At 46.5% G+C, this 20,000-nt stretch overlaps 1 protein-coding gene across 1 annotated transcript in view; it reads right to left on the reverse strand.

Moving 5' to 3' along the window:
• Window positions 1-5,347: 5,347 nt before the first annotated feature.
• soat2 (sterol O-acyltransferase 2) overlaps window positions 5,348-20,000 on the reverse strand; it is a 24,909-nt gene continuing 10,256 nt past the window's right edge. Inside the window, exons 9-16 of the mRNA XM_061218823.1 lie at window positions 19,230-19,314; window positions 18,402-18,447; window positions 18,102-18,231; window positions 16,942-17,039; window positions 16,130-16,228; window positions 13,929-14,064; window positions 8,837-8,982; window positions 5,348-5,404 (exon numbers count right to left, since the gene is read on the reverse strand). Of these exons, the coding sequence (XP_061074807.1) occupies window positions 5,348-5,404; window positions 8,837-8,982; window positions 13,929-14,064; window positions 16,130-16,228; window positions 16,942-17,039; window positions 18,102-18,231; window positions 18,402-18,447; window positions 19,230-19,314 (797 nt within the window). The remainder of the gene's footprint in view (window positions 5,405-8,836; window positions 8,983-13,928; window positions 14,065-16,129; window positions 16,229-16,941; window positions 17,040-18,101; window positions 18,232-18,401; window positions 18,448-19,229; window positions 19,315-20,000) is intronic.

The following is a 20,000-nucleotide window of genomic DNA, read 5'->3' on the forward strand; positions in this document are numbered from 1 at the left end:
CTCATCTGACCGTAAATCCACTGACGGTGCTCTTTGGTTGGTGCGTAACTCACACACATACATTCAGTACGAGAGGGCTTCAGGGGATGACGTCAGGGCAGAAAACCTCTTATCAGGACCTCCAACGCCACCGACTCTGGATTGAGTGTGTCAGCCGGTGTGTGATTGGCTGAAGTGTGTACAAGCTCTTCTGTGATTGGCTGCGATTTTTACAGGCACCTTAGCTCTACACCTCATTGTTGGGCATGCCCAGTCCCTGGGGGTAAACAGACTTCCTGGTCTGAGTTCCTCCTCTGGTGGCTGTTTATTAAAATAAACAGGAGCCAGTGTGTGTGCATGTGTGTGTGTGTGTGTGTGTGTGAGTGCACGCTTGTGTGTATCTTTGGCCTATCAGAACGCTTTATCAGAAAAGGCACCTTTAGAGGACCATGGTCATACTGAACACAGAAACAGGCATGAATACTGCCACACATTTCCTTCAGTAGTTATTTGTATTCACAGTTACTCAATTATTCCACTTTAAATGTGAAATGTGCAGGACAGAGAGATGGGGCACAACCCGCCCACCCCACCACCCCAAACTGGAACCCTCCAGTGCAGTGCTGGCTTTTAACTACGCAAAAAGTCATTCTTTTACTCTACAAGGCTGTTAGAACGTCGGCCACAGCAGACTGTGAGGAATTCAAAGGCACACCGGTTGATGAATTTGGTGTGTATATACTGTATATATTCATATGGACAGGTAATGTAAGCATACATGCACTTAGCAGCAGAAAGCACTTGCTCTTGAGAGCCACTGTGTAGTGTTGAGGGGTGAGTGTTTGTGTTTAATCAGGGCAGTCAGATCCAAAGGCTGGAGAGCTTTGTTTTGCGTCTGTCTCTGGCTTGTAATGGAGGTCAACAGCAGGTTGCTTCACTCACTTCTACATTCAGCTTGTTTTAATCAATCTGGACAGCGCTGTTTCCCTCCCCCTGTTGAGATGAGATGAGTTGTGAAACTGTTTGAGGTCAAGATGCAAAAGGCACTATAGCAACACAATCCATGATTGGTACTGTATTTAGAATGGCTTTTTTTCAGATTATTTTGATGTGTTAGTTGTTTATGGCTGTTAAATGAGGAGAGGTGGAACGCTTGCTTTGCAAGATCACTTTCAGCTTTGTCTTTGTAGCAATGTTGGTATTGCCTTGTGTGATTTTTTGGTTTGGTATTTTGCCCCTGAAACGTTCCCGCGGGTGTGGCTCCAGATGACTCACCTGGGCACATCAGGAGTCCCACACACAGCTGCATGGGGGTGTGGTGCACCCCTGTGTCAGGCAGGCACCTGATACCTGCCTCTGCTGAGACACTCATGGTGCTCACCCACTTCCTGTGCCCCCATCCTCCCACTTCCTGTGCCCCCCATCCACCCACTTCCTGTGCCCCACCCACTTCCTGTGCCCCCATCCACCCACTTCCTGTGCCCCCATCCACCCACTTCCTGTGCCCCCATCCTCCCACTTCCTGTGCCCCATCCACCCACTTCCTGTGCCCCCCATCCACCCACTTCCTGTGCCCCATCCACCCACTTCCTGTGCCCCCATCCTCCCACTTCCTGTGCCCCCATCCACCCACTACCTGTGCCCCCATCCCACTTTTTGTGCCCCCATCCTCCCACTTCCTGTGCTCCCAATCCCACTTTTTGTGCACCCCTCAACCGCTTCCTTTGCCCCCAACCACTTCCTGTCAAAGGGACCTTCTGTATATAGCTTTAGTTACCCCTGTGGAGGGTTCTAGAAGCCTCTGGCTCCAGCCTGTGAACCAGTTAGGGAATAAAAACATTGTGCTGATTTCAGGGGTGCATAGATACGGAGATGAACCAGCCAGGTACGCATTAGGGAATAAAAACATTGTGGTGCTTTCAGAGGTGCATAGATATGGAGATGAACCAGCAAAAGCTGCTTTTCCTCTCTGACCTCAGCGATCCCTGCCACTATGCCACAGAAGCAGCCAGGGTAGGGTTCTGGGAGAAAGTGGGCGAGCGAGCACAGATTCACAGGCCCTAATCCTCTCTCCCCTCCCCCTTCTGCTTGCTCTCTGAAAACTGATGCAATCCCTCTTTCTTTCTCCTTGATTTCTCTCACACAGCCGTGTGTAGCTCATCCGTCATGTCTCAGTGCACTCCTCTTTTCTTTGTGTTTTCGTTTTTTTAGGTTTTTTTCTGCTGCACTACATTGTACTACGTTTGCGTTTAAAAACATGCATTTTTAAAATATTTGCTGTTAATTTGTCTTCTATTTTTGTGGGAATGTAGAGTTATGAGTAAGCCAATAAAACATTCCTAACAAGTCTGTGTCCTGAATGCTAACTATGTTAATCAGCATCAATGTCTTGTGTGAGAAATCCTGTTTTCAGGGTTTTGCTCCAAGAGGACTGCGATGTGATAGTTTTTTATGGGTCATCCATGGGTCAATATCGGTCTGTACTGCTGTCTTTAGTGTGTGTTTTGCTTTTTTTTGTGTTTTCAGAAACATATTTTAGTGAACTTTAAGAGAGAGTTTATCATTATCATTATCCGATATTAAGGTGAAAAATCAGTACACCCTGCAGAACTCCAGGACCAGGAGTGAGGACCACGACTCTAAATCCATCACCCATAGGTTCTGGTTCCCACCTGCAGATAATTAAGTTTACAATAACCATAAAGCCTTTCTCAGAAACTTGAGTGTTTGTGTTTATAGTTGCAAACCCCATAGGGCCATTGGAGAGAGTAATTTGGGGAGAACACACCATCTCAGTCCAATGCTTTACACTGCAGTCCACCACTCTATAATCCACTCTATACTCCACCACTGTATAATCCACCACTCTATACTCCACCACTCTATGATACACCACTCTATAATCCACTCTATACTCCACCACTGTATACTCCACCACTCTATAATCCACTCTATACTCCACCACTGTATAATCCACCACTCTATACTCCACCACTCTATGATACACCACTCTATAATCCACTCTATACTCCACCACTCTATAATCCACTCTATACTCCACCACTCTATGATACACCACTCTATAATCCACCACTCTATACTCCACTCTACAGTCCACCACTCAGTCATTTAGGTTTATGTATTCTCTAATTTCCCTAACAGTTACTCTCGCCAGCGGACAGACAGACAGACAGGAAGGCAGGTGGTGATCTAGTCAAGGCTGTGGTGACACCACTGGAAGGAATTAGAGGAACTGAGACTGAAATTAGAGAATTGTACATAACACTAAATAGACAGGCACCTAGAAACAGGAACACTAGTTTCATAGACAGAGCCACATTTAGCAGGATATGAGAGGAGGAAATCATAGAAGGAACTGAATTCCTGTTTGAGCAGATCTACACTGCAGTAACCCCCAGCAGGCTGTGGAGAACACACCTGAGTCAAATACATCATTGTTTTGGATTCAAATGCTTTTCTACACTTTACTGAGCTTGTCTGATGAATTGGAACCTGTGAAATTCTGTCAAAAAGTGTGAACCCCACCTTCTGGTCCTTTTGGTTGGCTGAATTGAACCAGGCAAGATCAATCAAGCATGGAAAAGCCTGTCTCTGCAGTAGAACCCTACCCTGGCCTGTCTCTGCAGTAGAACCCTACCCTGGCCTGTCTCTGCAGTAGAACCCTACCCTGGCCTGTCTCTGCAGTAGAACCCTACCCTGGCCTGTCTCTGCAGTAGAACCCTACCCTGGCCTGTCTCTGCAGTAGAACCCTTCCCTACCCTGGCCTGTCTCTGCAGTAGAACCCTACCCTGGCCTGTCTCTGCAGTAGAACCCTTCCCTACCCTGGCCTGTCTCTGCAGTAGAACCCTACCCTGGCCTGTCTCTGCAGTAGAACCCTACCCTGGCCTGTCTCTGCAGTAGAACCCTACCCTGGTCTGTCTCTGCAGTAGAACCCTACCCTGGCCTGTCTCTGCAGTAGAACCCTGGCCTGTCTCTGCAGTAGAACCCTACCCTGGCCTGTCTCTGCAGTAGAACCCTACCCTGGCCTGGTCTGTCTGAGCCACGTCTCTCCCATCAGCACAGCTCTGCTGTGGTCCACATGGAGCATTGATCTGACCTGGTTATGTGCCGCTGTGCTAATGTTTGAAATAGCGGTTTGGGTGCAGTTGGTGTGCCGTACTGATTACACCATTAAGGATACTATCACACTTTGTGCACACACAAATGCCCAGGGTTAATATAAATAATAGACTTCATATAAGTTCAAGATGTAAAATGTACTCAATAAGAGTAAAAAGCACTCAGACCTGAATATCTTACTCTGACACCCCACACGTTTACTCAGTCAGCAAGGAAGAGCGCTGGAGGTCTGAGAAAACTCTGACAACACCCTGATGCTCAACTCACACAGAGGGCCCATAGTGTGTTGGAACCCGGAGAGGTGCTGAAGGCTATTTATACCTGTCCCTAAAGGGCCCTTTATACCTGTCCCCCTTTATACCTGTCCCCAATGGGCCCTTTATACCTGTCCCCCTTTATACCTGTCCCCAGTGGGCCCTTTATACCTGTTCCCAATGGGCCCTTTATACCTGTCCCCAGTGGGCCCTTTATACCTGTCCCCAATGGGCCCCTGTAACTGCTGTTCAGAGTTGATTTAGCAGTGAGGACTTTGCTTGTCATGGTATGTGTCCTGGCCTGGCAGTAATGCAGAACGTGCGCTGTGTGTCTGTTGGGGAGTAACACAGATAGGTTCTGTCTTTTCTTACCTTTTTACACCATATCCCATATTTGTTCCTATGAAATCTGATTTTATTACCCAGATACACATTGCAGGTAAACTGTTTTCAGTGAAGTGCAAAGCAAGTTGGACATCTTACTATTGAATATTGTACTTTAATATTAATATTAAGGCAGTTACAAGGAAATATGTAAAAAATATATAAACTAAAGTTTTAACTTAAGTATGGGGATTACAAAAAGTTAATATGCTTAAATCCGAGCATTGATAATTAATTGATTTCTCTTAGGTACCATTAAAAATAAATGAACCCAATGTTCCAGCTGGAACTGTGTGTTGAAATAAAAGGGTTTCAGTGTGAATGAGTAGCTCTGCAAGTAAATACAGAGATAATCATCCATGGTTCCTCCCTTCATAATCTCCCATTGTATTTTCCTTAGTAGCTGCTGGTTTAGATTTGTGCTGCAGCCGTAGATCCAGTCCGCTGGATTCCTGTGTTGTCGGAACACGGAGAGCCAGTGGTGAGGTCACAGCAGGCGCCACAGAGAGAGGTCGTGACCTTGGCTCTGCGGAGCAGCTGATTGGCCGACAGCTGCATGGCTCCCCCTGCTGGCCACGGGGGGAAGGACATCACTGCTGGTAGCTGCAGGACCAGGAGCGGGGAATCACCAGCTCCCAAAAGCTCTCCTGCTCCACCAAGAAAAACAGGAAAAAGGATTTTAAACTTCTACGTCTGGGGGCTCACAGCCAGATCTGGGTCTAATGGTTTGACGCTTTTGACAGCAGTGAAATGTCAGGCAGATTACAGTTTTCAAACAGGGAACAAAACCTTTTAAACCAATATTTAAAAAATAAATTGTGTGATTATGTTTTAATCAGGAACATGTTTACTTAAACAATTGTCAGGAATCTGCAGGAATGTTGTTAAAATTTGACCTGCATCCAAGTAGTTCATACATATTTCTTTTTTTCCATTTTATTTTCCATTTTGACCATTTTTTTCCGTTTCTCACCTAGAAACGTGCAACTTTCCACAAGCTAAGAAAAGAAAACGTTTTAACCATGATTAGTTTAGTTTGGAATGTCCTTCCTGCTGTAATGTTAAGATTACAGACTATCTTCTCCCCCATTCTCAATATATGATTTGTTTGTGCATGTATTCAATAATGAATACCTATTTCTGTCTGTTTGAAGTCAGTTTGTTTTTTTGTTTGTTGAAGTCAGCATGGCCTGTCTGCTACACTGCTGGGTCTGTTTCTGAGGGAGCTGATTGCAGCACATGCCATCTGTGACTCAGTCCAGGATTCCCACATCTGGGGAATTACCCGCAGATTACAGCCACGTAAACACTCCCTCCCAGACTATAATCCCTGTTCCTGCAGCAAGGCCCGAACACTGCACATTCTCTGTGCTTGTTCTTACACAGGCAGTGTGCAGCTCACACACACACACACACACACACACACACACATACATACACAAACCACAAACACACACATACATACACACAGAAACACACATACATACATACATACACACACACATACATACACACATACATACGTACATACACATACATACACAAATATACATACACATGCACACACATACATACACACACAAACACACACATGCATACACACACAAACACACACCCACACACATATACGCACACACATACATACACATACAGGTGCATCTCAAAAAAGTTATTGAATTCAAAAAGTGAAACTTTCATATATTCTACATTCATTACACATACACTAAAATATTTCAAGGCTTTTTTTGTTTTAATCTTGATGATTGCGGCTTACAGCTCATCAAAAATCCAGTATCTCAAAATATTAGACTATTACATAAGACCAATCAAATTGATTCATAATACAGAAATGTTGACCTTCTTTTATGCACTCAATACTTGGTCAGGGCTCCTTTTGCACAAATTACTGCATCAATGCGGCATGGCATGGAGGCAATCAGCCTGTGGCACTGCTGAGGTGTTATGAAGCCCAGGTTGCTCTCATCTTCCTCTTGACAATAACCCATAGATTCACTATGGGGTTCAGGTCAGGCGAGTTGGCTGGCCAATCAAGCACAGGAATACTATTGTCAGCAAACCAGTTACTAGTAGTTCTGGCACTGTGGTCAGGTGCCAAGTCCTGCTGGAAAAGGAAATCAGCATCTCCATAAAGCTTGTCAGCAGACGGAAGCATGAAGTGCTCTAAAATCTCCTGGTAGAGGCTGCATTGACTCTGGACTTGATGAAACACAATGGACCAACACCAGCAGATGACATGGCACCCCAAATCATCACTGACTGTGGAAACTGGACTTCATGCAACTTGGATTCTGTGCCTCTCCACTCTTCCTCCAGACTCTGGGACCTTGATCTCCAAATGAAATGCAAAATGTACTTTCATCTGAAAAGAAGACTTTGGACCACTGAGCAACGGTCCAGTTTTTTTTCTCCTTAGCCCAGGTAAAATGCTTCTGATGTTGTCTCTGGTTCAGGAGTGGCTTGACACTAGGTATGGGACACACGTAGCCCATTTCCTGGACACGTCTGTGCGTGGTGGCTCTTGATGCACTGACTCCAGCCTCAGTCGACTCCTTGTGAAGCTCCCTCAAGTTCTTGAATTGGCTTTGCTTGACAATCCTCTCAAGGCTGTGGTCATCCCTGTTGCTTGTGCACCTTTTCCTACCACACGTTTCCCTTCCAGTCAACTTTCCATGAATATGCTTTGATACAGCACTCTGCAAACAGCCAGCCCTTTGAGCAATGACCTTCTGTGGGGCTTACCTTCCCTGTGGAGGGTGTCAATGAGTGTCTTCTGGACAACTGTCAAGTCAGCAGTCTGCCCCATGATTACCCGACCAAGTACCGAGTCCATAAATGAACATACTTTTCAGAAGGTCGACATTTCTGTATTATAAATCCTTTTTTTGATTGGTCTTATGTAATATTCTAATATTTTGAGATACTGGATTTTTTATTTTCATGAGCTGTAAGCCGTAATCATCAAGATTAAAGCAAAAAAAGGCTTGAAATATTTAATTTGATGTATAATGAATCTAGAATATATGAAATATATTTTTGTTTTATTAAATTACGGAAAAAAATGAACTTTTCCCTGATATTCTAATTTTTTGAGATGCACCTGTCCACACACACACACACACACACACACACACGTATACACACACATGCACTCAGGCCTGTCCTGTGTGTTTATATCACCCGATGCATGCAGGGACATAATTTGCTTAATAAATTCATGAGCAACTCCTGTGAGGTAGGGTTTGCATGAACGTGTTTTGTTGTGTGTTTATTGTTTATTGTTTTCATACAGGACAAGGGCCCCTATGTGAACTGGAATTTTTAGCTAGGATTTTTTAACACAAGGCAGATTTGCTTGTTGACTCCTAAATGCATAACTTTAAATGTCACTTCTGATGTTGAATAATGGTGCACACAATCTTTTACAGAGAATGAAAGCATCGTTTGATCTGGCTGATTGAAATGGTCTTGCCTTGTCCCTTACAGTGCATTTATTCTTCATGGGATAGCCATGTGACATGTGGCATCGGGATATCCGTCAGCACACATTGGCACAAGCTTGTTCCACTTCAGAGTGTGAACAAGAACCAGCACACACATGGTTCCCCAAGGCTGGGTTTGAGAGTGTGTGTCATGGGATGTTGTGAGGTTTGAGTACGTGACTGTGTATGCATGTGTGTACATGTGCATATGTGCGTACATGTGTGTGAATGTGTATGTGTGCATGTGTGTCTGCTTGTGTGCGTGCATGGGCGTGTGTGCATGTGTGTGTGTGTGTGTGTATTTCTGCCTGTGTGCATGTGTGTCTGTGTCTGTGCATGCGCGTGCGTGTGTGTGTGCGCGTGTGTGTCTGTGTCTGTGCATGCGTGTGTGTGTGTGTGTATTTCTGCCTGTGTGCATGTGTGTCTGTGTCTGTGCATGCGCGTGCGTGTGTGTGTGCGCGTGTGTATGCGTGTGTGTGTCTGTGCATGCGCATGCGTGTGTGTGTGTGTGCGCGTGTGTATGCGTGTGTGTGTGTGCGCATGTGTATGCGCGCATGTCTGTTGCCGGGCAGAACTCACGCCAGCGGGAGGGCAGTGTTTCTGGGCGTACCACTCCTGGCAGTAGAGGCACACCAGGACCCCCTGGCCAATGAACAGGCAGATCCACAAAATAATGTTCCAGATGGGACTCTTGCGCTTGTCGGTCATGGTGAAGTTGAACACCACTGTGGAGGCATGGATGTGTGTACAGACAGCAGATAGACAGACAGACAGACAGACAGACACAGGTAGACAGACAGTCAGAACATTATAATATATGAAGGTAAATGTTGATAATAAGAAATAATTCATGTTTAATGCCAGAAATGGTGTCTGTTTTTGGGGTTTTTTTGCATTCCAATTAGCTTGTGTTTTGCAAACTAAATCACTTACCAACTAACACCTTCATGTGCATCTTTCTGAAAATCAGTATACCATTTAAATAATTAAAATAACAGAACAATACCCTTTTTGCAAATTGCAAGTGCTAGCTTTTATTTCCTGTCCTGTGAATTGAATTTACCTTTAACTGTTTAAGTTTTGTGACAGGAAACCCCTGAAGAATGGAATGTGTGGCCTTCTTTCCTCCCACAGTCAGGTTAAGCACCATGCTCTCAAATACAAACATGCTTTGCCTGTGTCCAATCAATGTTTGATCTGCAGATTAATATATTTACAGTTCCAAACTAAACACCCTCCAGTACATCCCTCCCATCAGAGAGAGATCATCACCCTAACCCTCCCAACATAGAGAGATCATCACCACCCTAACCCTCCCAACATAGAGAGATCATCACCCTAACCCTCCCAACATAGAGATCATCGCCCTAACCCTCCCAACATAGAGATCATCACCCTAACCCTCCCAACATAGAGAGATCATCACCACCCTAACCCTCCCAACATAGAGAGATCATCACCACCCTAACCCTCCCAACATAGAGAGAACATCACCACCCTAACCCTCCCAACATAGAGAGATCATCACCCTAACCCTCCCATCATAGAGAGATCATCACCCTAACCCTCCCAACATAGAGAGATCATCACCCTAACCATCCCAACATAGAGAGATCATCACCACCTTAACCCTCCCAACATAGAGAGAACATCACCACCCTAACCCTCCCAACATAGAGAGATCATCACCCTAACCCTCCCATCATAGAGAGATCATCACCCTAACCCTCCCAACATAGAGAGATCATCACCCTAACCCTCCCAACATAGAGAGATCATCACCACCTTAACCCTCCCAACATAGAGATCATCACCCTAACCCTCCCATCATAGAGAGATCATCGCCACCCTAACCCTCCCATCATTTAGAGATCATCACCCTAACCCTCCCATCATAGAGAGATCACCACCCTAACCCTCCCAACATAGAGAGATCATCACCCTAACCCTCCCATCATAGAGAGATCATCACCCAAACCCTCCCACCATAGAGACCATCACTCTAACCCTCCCATCATAGAGAGATCATCATCCTAACCCTCCCATCAGAGAGAGATCATCACCCTAACCCTCCCATCATAGAGAGATCATCATCCTAACCCTCCCATCAGAGAGAGATCATCACCCTCACCCTCTCAACATAGAGAGATCATCACCCTAACCCTCCCATCATAGAGAGATCATCACCCTAACCCTCCCACCATAGAGAGATCATCACCACCCTAACCATCCCAACATAGAGATCATCACCCTAACCCTCCAATCATAGAGAGAGCATCACCACCCTAACCCTCCCATCATAGAGAGATCATCGCCCTAACCCTCCAAACATAGAGAGATCATCACCCTAACCCTCCCAACATAGAGAGATCATCACCCTAACCCTCCCAACATAGAGAGACCATCACCCTAACCCTCCCAACATAGAGAGATCATCACCACCCTAACCCTCCCATCATAGAGAGATCATCGCCCTAACCCTCCCAACATAGAGAGATCATCACCCTAACCCTCCCAACATAGAGAGATCATCACCCTAACCCTCCCATCATAGAGAGATCATCGCCCTAACCCTCCAAACATAGAGAGATCATCACCCTAACCCTCCCACCATAGAGAGATCACCACCCTAACCCTCCCAACATAGAGAGATCATCACCCTAACCCTCCCATCATAGAGAGATCATCACCCAAACCCTCCCACCATAGAGACCATCACTCTAACCCTCCCATCATAGAGAGATCATCACCCTAACCCTCCCAACATAGAGAGATCATCACCCTAACCCTCCCATCATAGAGAGATCATCATCCTAACCCTCCCATCAGAGAGAGATCATCACCCTCACCCTCTCAACATAGAGAGATCATCACCACCCTAACCATCCCAACATAGAGATCATCACCCTAACCCTCCCATCATAGAGAGAGCATCACCACCCTAACCCTCCCATCATAGAGAGATCATCGCCCTAACCCTCCAAACATAGAGAGATCATCACCCTCACCCTCTCAACATAGAGAGATCATCACCCTAACCCTCCCATCATAGAGAGATCATCACCCTAACCCTCCCACCATAGAGAGATCATCACCACCCTAACCATCCCAACATAGAGATCATCACCCTAACCCTCCCATCATAGAGAGAGCATCACCACCCTAACCCTCCCATCATAGAGAGATCATCACCCTAACCCTCCCATCATAGAGAGATCATCACCACCCTAACCCTCCCATCATAGAGAGATCACCACCCTAACCCTCTCATCATATAGAGATCATCACCCTCACCCTCCCAACATAGAGAGATCATCACCCTAACCCTCCCATCATAGAGAGAGCATCACCACCCTAACCCTCCCATCATAGAGAGATCATCACTCTAACCCTCCCATCATATCTGCATTTCTGAAGATAAATAAAGACCCCACAAGATGTAGACCATTTTCTTTAAAATAATTCTGATGCTAAGCTATATGCAAAGGTTCCAGCTAAGTGCATTGAAAAATACAGTGAGCTCCAGAATTATTGGCCCCTGACTGACATCTCTCTTAACAGACGAATGCCACCTTCATGTTACATCTCCCTTAACAGACAGATGCATCCTGCCCATTACATCTTCTCCCTTAACAGACAGATGTGACCTGCCCATTACATCTCCCTAACATATAGATGCAACCTGCATGTTTAAATTAGTTCCCTTGGCCCTGTTATTATCGCTCATGGTCTGTCCTACCACTGCTATGCGGACGATACCCAACTCTTCTTCTCATTCCCACCATCTGACACACAGGTTTCAGCCCGCATCACTGCTTGCCTGAGTGACATCCAGAGCTGGATGGACAACCACCATCTAAAGCTCAACCCAGGTAAGACTGAAATGATCTTCATTCCTGCTATTACCTCTCCCCATCTGGATCTCTCCATTTCCCTAGGGCAGGGGTCGGCAACCCTGGTCCTGGAGAGCCGCAGGGTGTGCTGGCTTTCGTCTCCACCTTAAAATAAGCAACCGATTCAGACCCAAGAAACCAGGTGAGGTGAGTTAACTGTGCAATCAACGGCTTTCATTGATCAATTAATGCCAAGTAACAACGAAAGCCAGCACACCCTGCGGCTCTCCAGGACCAGGGTTGCCGACCCCTGCCCTAGGGGATACCACACTCACGCCATCACCCTGTGCAAGGAACCTCAGTGTGGTGATGGACAGCAGACTGTCCCTCTCTGAGAACATTGCGGCGGTGACCCGGTCATACAGGTTCCTCCTCTACAACATACGGAGGATCTGCCTCTTTCTCCCCCCCTACCCAGCTCCTGGTCCAATAAATGGTTTTGTCCCACCTGGACTACTGCAACTCCCTCTTGGCTGGCCTCCCAGTGTCCGCCATCAGACCTCTCCAACTTCAATTCAGCAGCTCATCTGGTCTTCAACCTTCCCAAACACTCTCATATCAACCCCCTGCTTACTTCCCTCTACTGGCTGCCTGTCATGGCTTGCATCAAATTCAAAACATTGGTGCTAGCCTTCCAAGCAGTTAAGGGGTCAGCCCCAGCTTACCTCCAAAAGATCATCAGACCCTACACCCCTGCCAGACCTCTTCGTTCAGCCTCTATAGGCCGCCTGGCACCTCCCCCTCTCAGCACTTTCACCTCACGCTCACGACTACTGTCTGTTCTGGCTCCACGGTGGTGGAATGAACTCCCTGTTGAGGTCAGAACAGCAGAATCTGAATCTGCAGAGCTGCGCCTCTTCAAGCTGCACCTCTCCCCACCGCTCCCTCCCTCCCTGTGAACCTTAACTGTTGTCTGTAATTAGGATGATGCCTCTCCTAGTTTTGTTTGGCTAGGTAAGCCGTTTATTCCTATATTTGCATCGTGTGATATTATTAAAAAAAAAATAATAATAAAAAAAAAAATAATAATAATTCCGATGATCAAATAGGCCCTGGTCCTTATCTTTGTTGTGCAGGTAGCAGCTGAAATTGTACTTCCCTCTAGGATCTATAAGCGCACTTATCCCTGGTTATGGGTATGTACTTTGCACTTTGTTGAACGTTGCTCTGGATAAGAGTGTCTACCAAATGCCATTAATGTAATGTAATGTAATGGAACCTATGCACTTGTAAGTCGCTTTGGATTAAAAGCGTCTGCTAAATGACAAAAATGTAAAATGTAATGTAATCATGTCCCTTAACAGATGGATGCGACCTGCACATTACATCTCCCTTAACAGACGGATGTGACCTGCGTGTTACATCTCCCTTAACAGACGGATGTGACCTGCCCATTACATCTCCCTTAACAGACGGATGTGACCTGCACATTATATCTCCCTTAACAGACGGATGTGACCTGCGTGTTACACCTCCCTTAACAGACGGATGTGACCTGTGCGTTACATCTCCCTTAACAGACGGATGTGACCTGCACGTTACATCTCCCTTAACAGAAGGATGTGACCTGCACGTTACATCTCCCTTAACAGACGGATGCGACCTGCACGTTACATCTCCCTTAACAGACGGATGCGACCTGCACGTTACATCTCCCTTAACAGACGGATGCGACCTGCACGTTACATCTCCCTTAACAGACGGATGCGACCTGCACGTTACATCTCCCTTAACAGACGGATGTGACCTGTGCATTACAGCTCTCTTAACACACTTACCTCCAATGACAGCGAAGAGGCAGAACAGGACGGGGTAGAAAAACCCAAAGCCGAAGGTGAGGACATATTCATGCACCAATGCCGACATAATGAACACAGACAGCATGGCGATGGTTCGACAGCGACGTCTGGAAAGCTGGGAGGGCAGGGGTCAAGGGTTAGGGGTCAGAGAGGTGGGAGTTCAGAGATCAGAGTGTGTGCTTCAGATCAGCATTCAACCAATCAGAGAGACTGAAGCTGCATAATAATATTTTGACATAACAAAAAATTTGAAATTTACATTTTTGAACATGAATTCATTTAAGAAAGTATAAGGCAAATAATCACATAAGGAAGACATCAATCATCCGCTATAACAAAACAGAGCCCTGTTTCACAAAGCAGCATTATTGCGTAAGCTGGATAATTGTGCTGAGTAAAACCCAGAGCAGGGCCTGTTTCACAAAGGAGCATTATTGCGTTAGCGGGATAACTGTACTGAGTAAAACCTTGAACAGCTCTTTACTTCAGTCCAAATTCCAGCTTGATGAGTTCCTGGTTTTTACTGAGGAACTCAAAAGAGTGCAGTTATCCGTCTCACTCAGTAATCCTGCTTTGTTTTCCATCATCCTCTAAGAGGGCCCACATCACCCCGCTGCGAATAAAGCCTTCCCTACACTTCCATCATCCAGAATTATCTCTTCTTCCTTTTCTAAAACAGTCGAACAAGCTGCTTCTAATCAACTTTTGTCTTTCTTTTCTAAAAACACCCTGCTAGACCCCCATCAGTCTGACTTCAGATCGGGCCACTCGACAGAGACCGCGCTCCTCTCCGTCAGTGAATCACTTCATGCCGCACGAGCAGCCTCCCTCTCCTCTGTCCTCATTCTTCTAGATCTCTCTGCTGCCTTTGACACTGTGGATCACTCCATCCTCCTGTCCACCCTGTCAGCAATGGGGATCTGTGGCACAGCCCTGAACTGGATCGGGTCCCACCTCTCTGGTTGCTCCTTCCAGGTCGCCTAGGCTGGTACGTTATCGACACCTCAGCCCCTTGCCACAGGAGTTCCCCAGGGCTCAGTCCTTGGCCCGCTTCTCTCTTTACACTCGTTCCCTTGGCCCTGTTATCACTGCACATGGTCTGTCCTACCACTGCTATGTGGATGATACCCAACTCTTCATCTCATTCCTACCATCTGACACACAGGTTTCAGCCTGCATCTCTGCTTGCCTGAGTGATATCCAGAGTTGGATGGACAACCACCATCTAAAGCTCAACCCAGGTAAGACTGAAATTATATTAATTCCTGCCATTACCTCTCCCCATCTGGATCTCTCCATTTCCCTAGGGGATACCACACTCACGCCATCACCCTGTGCAAGGAACATAGCGGCAGTGACCCGGTCATGCAGGTTCTTCCTATACAACATACGGAGAATCCGCCCCTTTCTCACCCCCTACTTGACCCAGCACCTGGTCCAAGCGATGGTTCTGTCCCACCTGGACTACTGTAACTCCCTCTTGGCTGGCCTCCCAGCGTCCGCCATCAGACCCCTCCAACTTTTCCAGAATGCAGCAGCTCGTCTGGTCTTTAACCTTCCCAAACACTCGCATGTCACCCCCCTGCTTACTTCCCTGTCATGGCTCACATCAAATTCAAGACATTGGTGCTAGCCTTCCAAGCAGTTAAGGGGTCAGCTCCAGCTTACCTCGTTAAATCATCAGACCCTACACCCCTGCCAGACATCTTCGTTCGGCCTCCACAGGCCACTTGGCGCCTCCCCCTCTCCGAACCTCCACCTCCCGTTCATGACTACTGTCTGTTCTGGCTCCACAGTGGTGGAACAAACTCCCCGTGGAGGTCAGAACAGCAGAATCTCTTGCCATCTTCAAGCTGCGCCTCTCCCTGTCCCTCCCTACCTCCCTGTAAACCTTAATTATTGACTTTACCTGTGATATTTACTTGTGTATTAGGATATTTTGTTTGGCTAGGTAAGCATTGTTTGGCTCTGGATAAGAGCGTTAATGCAATGTAATGTAATGTAATGTGAAAGTTATCCAGCTAACTCAGTAATCTTGCTTTGTGAAACAGGGCCCAGTTATCCAGCTAACTCAGTAATCCTGCTTTGTGAAACAGGGCCCAGTTATCCAGCTAACTCAGTAATCCTGCTTTGTGAAACAGGGCCCTGCTGTATCAGGATTGATGGTGAGGGGACCTTACCCAGAGGAAGTCTTGATACACATAGGAATACAGCCAGTCATGGACCACCACATTCCAGGTCCGATAGTAGTTAGTGAAGGAAGTAGAGTTCCACCAGTCCTGAGAGAAAAGAGAGGAGCAAAGGATTAATGACAGACTTTTATTATTATACACGGCTGGCTGTTGTTACAGGTTAAGTAACTTTGGTCAATGGTACAACAACAGCGTACCAGCTGAGAATCAAACCGACATAATTCTAATAGTGTGTATGTGCGTTCATCTTTGACTCTGCGTGAGTGTGTGTATAGGGATTGCATTGGTATGTGCTTGCGTGTGTGCATGTGAGTGTGTGTGAGTGTGTGAGTGTATGTGTGTGTGTATGTGTTTGTGTGAGAATGTGTGTGTGTGTGTGTGTGTATGTGTTTTTGTGAGACTGTGTGTGAGTGTATGTGTGTGTCTGTGTTTGTGTGAGAGTGTGTGTGAGTGTATGTGTGTGTGTATGTCTGTGTTTGTGTGAGAGTGTGTGTGTGTGTGTCTGTGTTTGTGTGAGTGTATGTGTGAGTATATGTGTGTGCGTGTCTGTGTTTGTGTGAGAGTGTGTGTGAGTGTATGTGTGTGTGTGTGTGTCTGTGTTTGTGTGTGTGTGTGTGTGTGTGTGTGTGTTTGTGTGAGTGCATGTGTGTGTGTGTCTGTGTTTGTGTGAGAGTGTGTGTGAGTGTATGTGTTTGTATGAGTGTGTGTGTGTGTCTGTGTTTGTGTGAGAGTGTGTGTGAGTGTATGTGTTTGTATGAGTGTGTGTGTGTCTGTGTTTGTGTGAAAGTGTGTGTCCTCACCTTGTAGAACATCCTGTCACCAAAGCGCAGCATCTCAGCGAAGGCGTTGAGCCAGCAGTGCAGGAAGGCAAAGAAGAAGAGCAGCAGGATCAGCATTCCTGAGGGGCCGAACAGCATTCCCAAACTGAGTCCAACACACTTAACCAGGAACTACACTCACTGTCCCCTACCCAGCATTCCTGAGGGACCAAACGGCATTCCCAAACTGAGTCCAACACACTTAACCAGGAACTACACTCACTGTCCCCTACCCAGCATTCCAGGGCCAGAGAGGCATCCCCACATTGAGCCCACACACACTTAAAGAGCAGCGATTGGTTACAGTCAGTGAGTGACAGATCACTAATAACAGAAACACTCATGAGCCCAGTAGTGCCTGATGGTTTATGGGTTTCACATTTACATACTGAATTACTATCTAACAGAAGGAATTGCCACTTAGGGCCTGTTCCACAAAGAAGGATTACTGAGTTAGATAACCCCACACAGTAAAACCCAGAGCAGCGCTGTTTACTTCAGTCAGGGCTTGGCTCTGTGCAGTGGTCCAGCTAACTGCGTGAGGCTGCCTGGTGAGACATGCCCTGGTGAGACCCTGGTGAGACAGGCCCTGGTGAGACAGGGCCCTGGTGAGACCCTGGTGAGGCCCTGGTGAGACCCTGGTGAGACCCTGGTGAGACAGGCCCTGGTGAGACAGGGCCCTGGTGAGACCCTGGTGAGGCCCTGGTGAGACCCTGGTGAGACCCTGGTGAGGCCCTGGTGAGACCCTGGTGAGACCCTGGTGAGACAGGGCCCTGGTGAGACAGGCCCTGGTGAGGCCCTGGTGAGACCCTGGTGAGACCCTGGTGAGACAGGCCCTGGTGAGACAGGGCCCTGGTGAGGCCCTAGTGAGACCCTGATGAGACAGGGCCCTGGTGAGGCCCTAGTGAGGCCCTGGTGAGACAGGGCCCTGGTGAGGCCCTGGTGAGACCCTGGTGAGACAGGGCCCTGGTGAGACCATGGTGAGGCCCTGGTGAGGCCCTAGTGAGGCCCTGGTGAGACAGGGCCCTGGTGAGACCCTGGTGAGACAGGGCCCTGGTGAGACCCTGGTGAGACAGGGCCCTGGTGAGACCCTGGTGAGACAGGGCCCTGGTGAGGCCCTGGTGAGACAGCAGCTTGTGTACCTGGGAGAGTGGAGTGGAAGACTGCGAGGACCAGGGTTCGAGTGCTGAAGGGCTGGTTGTTCTCGTTCATAAAGACGGGAATGCACAGTCTCACCAGGACGAAATACGCATAGAACAAACAGCCCAGGATCTGCAGGGGAACAGAGGAGCTCAAACACACACAGTCTTAAATACTCACTGCTAAATGTAAAGAATTTAAAATGTTGAAACTGTGAACCTCTGAACCTGTGACGGGCTAACAGTTGCAACTGATGAGACATTTAATTTCATTAGCAGCACAGAAACTGGACACTGACTCACCTGAGCAAACGTCACTCTTACGTAGTTCCACCTTATGTATGGGTTCCTGTTCCGAGATAATAATAACACAGGTGCATCTCAAAAAATGTGCATATCGTGGAAAAGTTCATTTCTTCTTTAATTTAATTCTAAAAGTGAAACTTTCATATATTCTAGATTTATTACACATAAAGTGAAATATTTCAAGCCTTTTTTTGTTTTAATCTTGATGATTATGGCTTACAGCTCATCAAAAATCCAGTCTCTCAAAATATCAGAATATTACATGAGACCAATCAAAAAAAGGACTTATAATACAGAAATGTCGACCTTCTGAAAATGGTAAATGGTTGGCATTTATATAAGTATGTTCTTTCAGTGATCACTTTATTAGTCCTGTACGCCAGTGTGTTAATGCAAATATTTAATCAACCTATCATGTGGCAGAAACTAAATGCATAAAAGCATGCAGACGTGGTCAAGAGCATCAGCTGTTTTTCAGACCAAATGTCAGAATGGGGAAGAAATGTGATCTAAGTGACATTGACCGTGGAATGTCAAGGTGCCAGACAGATTGGTTTGAGTATCGAGTATCTCAGAAACTGCTGATCTCCTGGGATTTTCACACACAACTGTCTCTAGAGTTGGCAGAGGATAGTGTGAAAAACTAAAAACATCCAGTGAGCAGCAGTTCTGCCGTTCATTTTTGTTCATCTAATGTTCGTTTTTTCTTCATCCAATGTCTCCTCTGAGTCAATATAGGCAATGGGTGTACCAGGAGAAATAAAGGACTAATGTGGAGAAGAAGAAAGGAGTTAAATGTGCCACAGTGTGTGTGTTCGGCCTCACCTGGGGTAGGACTCTCTGTAGATCAGCGTAGGGCAGAAGAGGAAGTACAAGTAGCTGGAGAACGTAGGCAGTCTGGGAGATTCCCCTGGATACAGATAAAGACTATTCCCCTGGATACAGATAAAGACTATTCCCCTGGATACAGATAAAGACTATTCCCCTGGATACAGATAAAGACTATTCACCTGGATACATATAAACACTATCCCCCTGGATACAGATAAAGACTATTCCCCTGGATACAGATAAAGACTATTCCCCTGGATACAGATAAAGACTATTCCCCTGGATACAGATAAAGCCTATTCCCCTGGATACAGATAAAGACTATTCCCCTGGATACAGATAAAGCCTATTCCCCTGGATACATATATAAGACTTTACTGAGAGCAGCAGGTGCAGAGCAGTTAGACTTTACTGACTGTAGCAGGTTAACCCTTTGATGGTTTGCAGGTCTTCCGAAAATTCAGTGTTTGAGAACTCCAGTGCTTTCAATTATCAGAAGTGATTGTTAAATCAGCATTATAAAGATCAGTTAATGTGATCTTGGGTTAAAGCACTGTAATTCCTCCTGCATGCAGCTGCTGCACGCTGCCAGTCTAAACCATGAATATTCACTGGAGACTGCTAGTCTAAAACCCCTGCTCCTCCCTTGTGTTAGACCTGAGTCTGTCTGTGTGGCGTTTGCATGTTCTCCCCTCATCTGTGTGGGTTTCTTCTGAGTACCTCTGAGTTTCCTCCCACATCCAGAGATATGCTGTCTACCTATCC

This window comes from Conger conger, chromosome 14 (genome assembly GCF_963514075.1).
Source record: "Conger conger chromosome 14, fConCon1.1, whole genome shotgun sequence".
In the NCBI taxonomy this organism is placed as follows: Eukaryota; Metazoa; Chordata; class Actinopteri; order Anguilliformes; family Congridae; genus Conger; species Conger conger.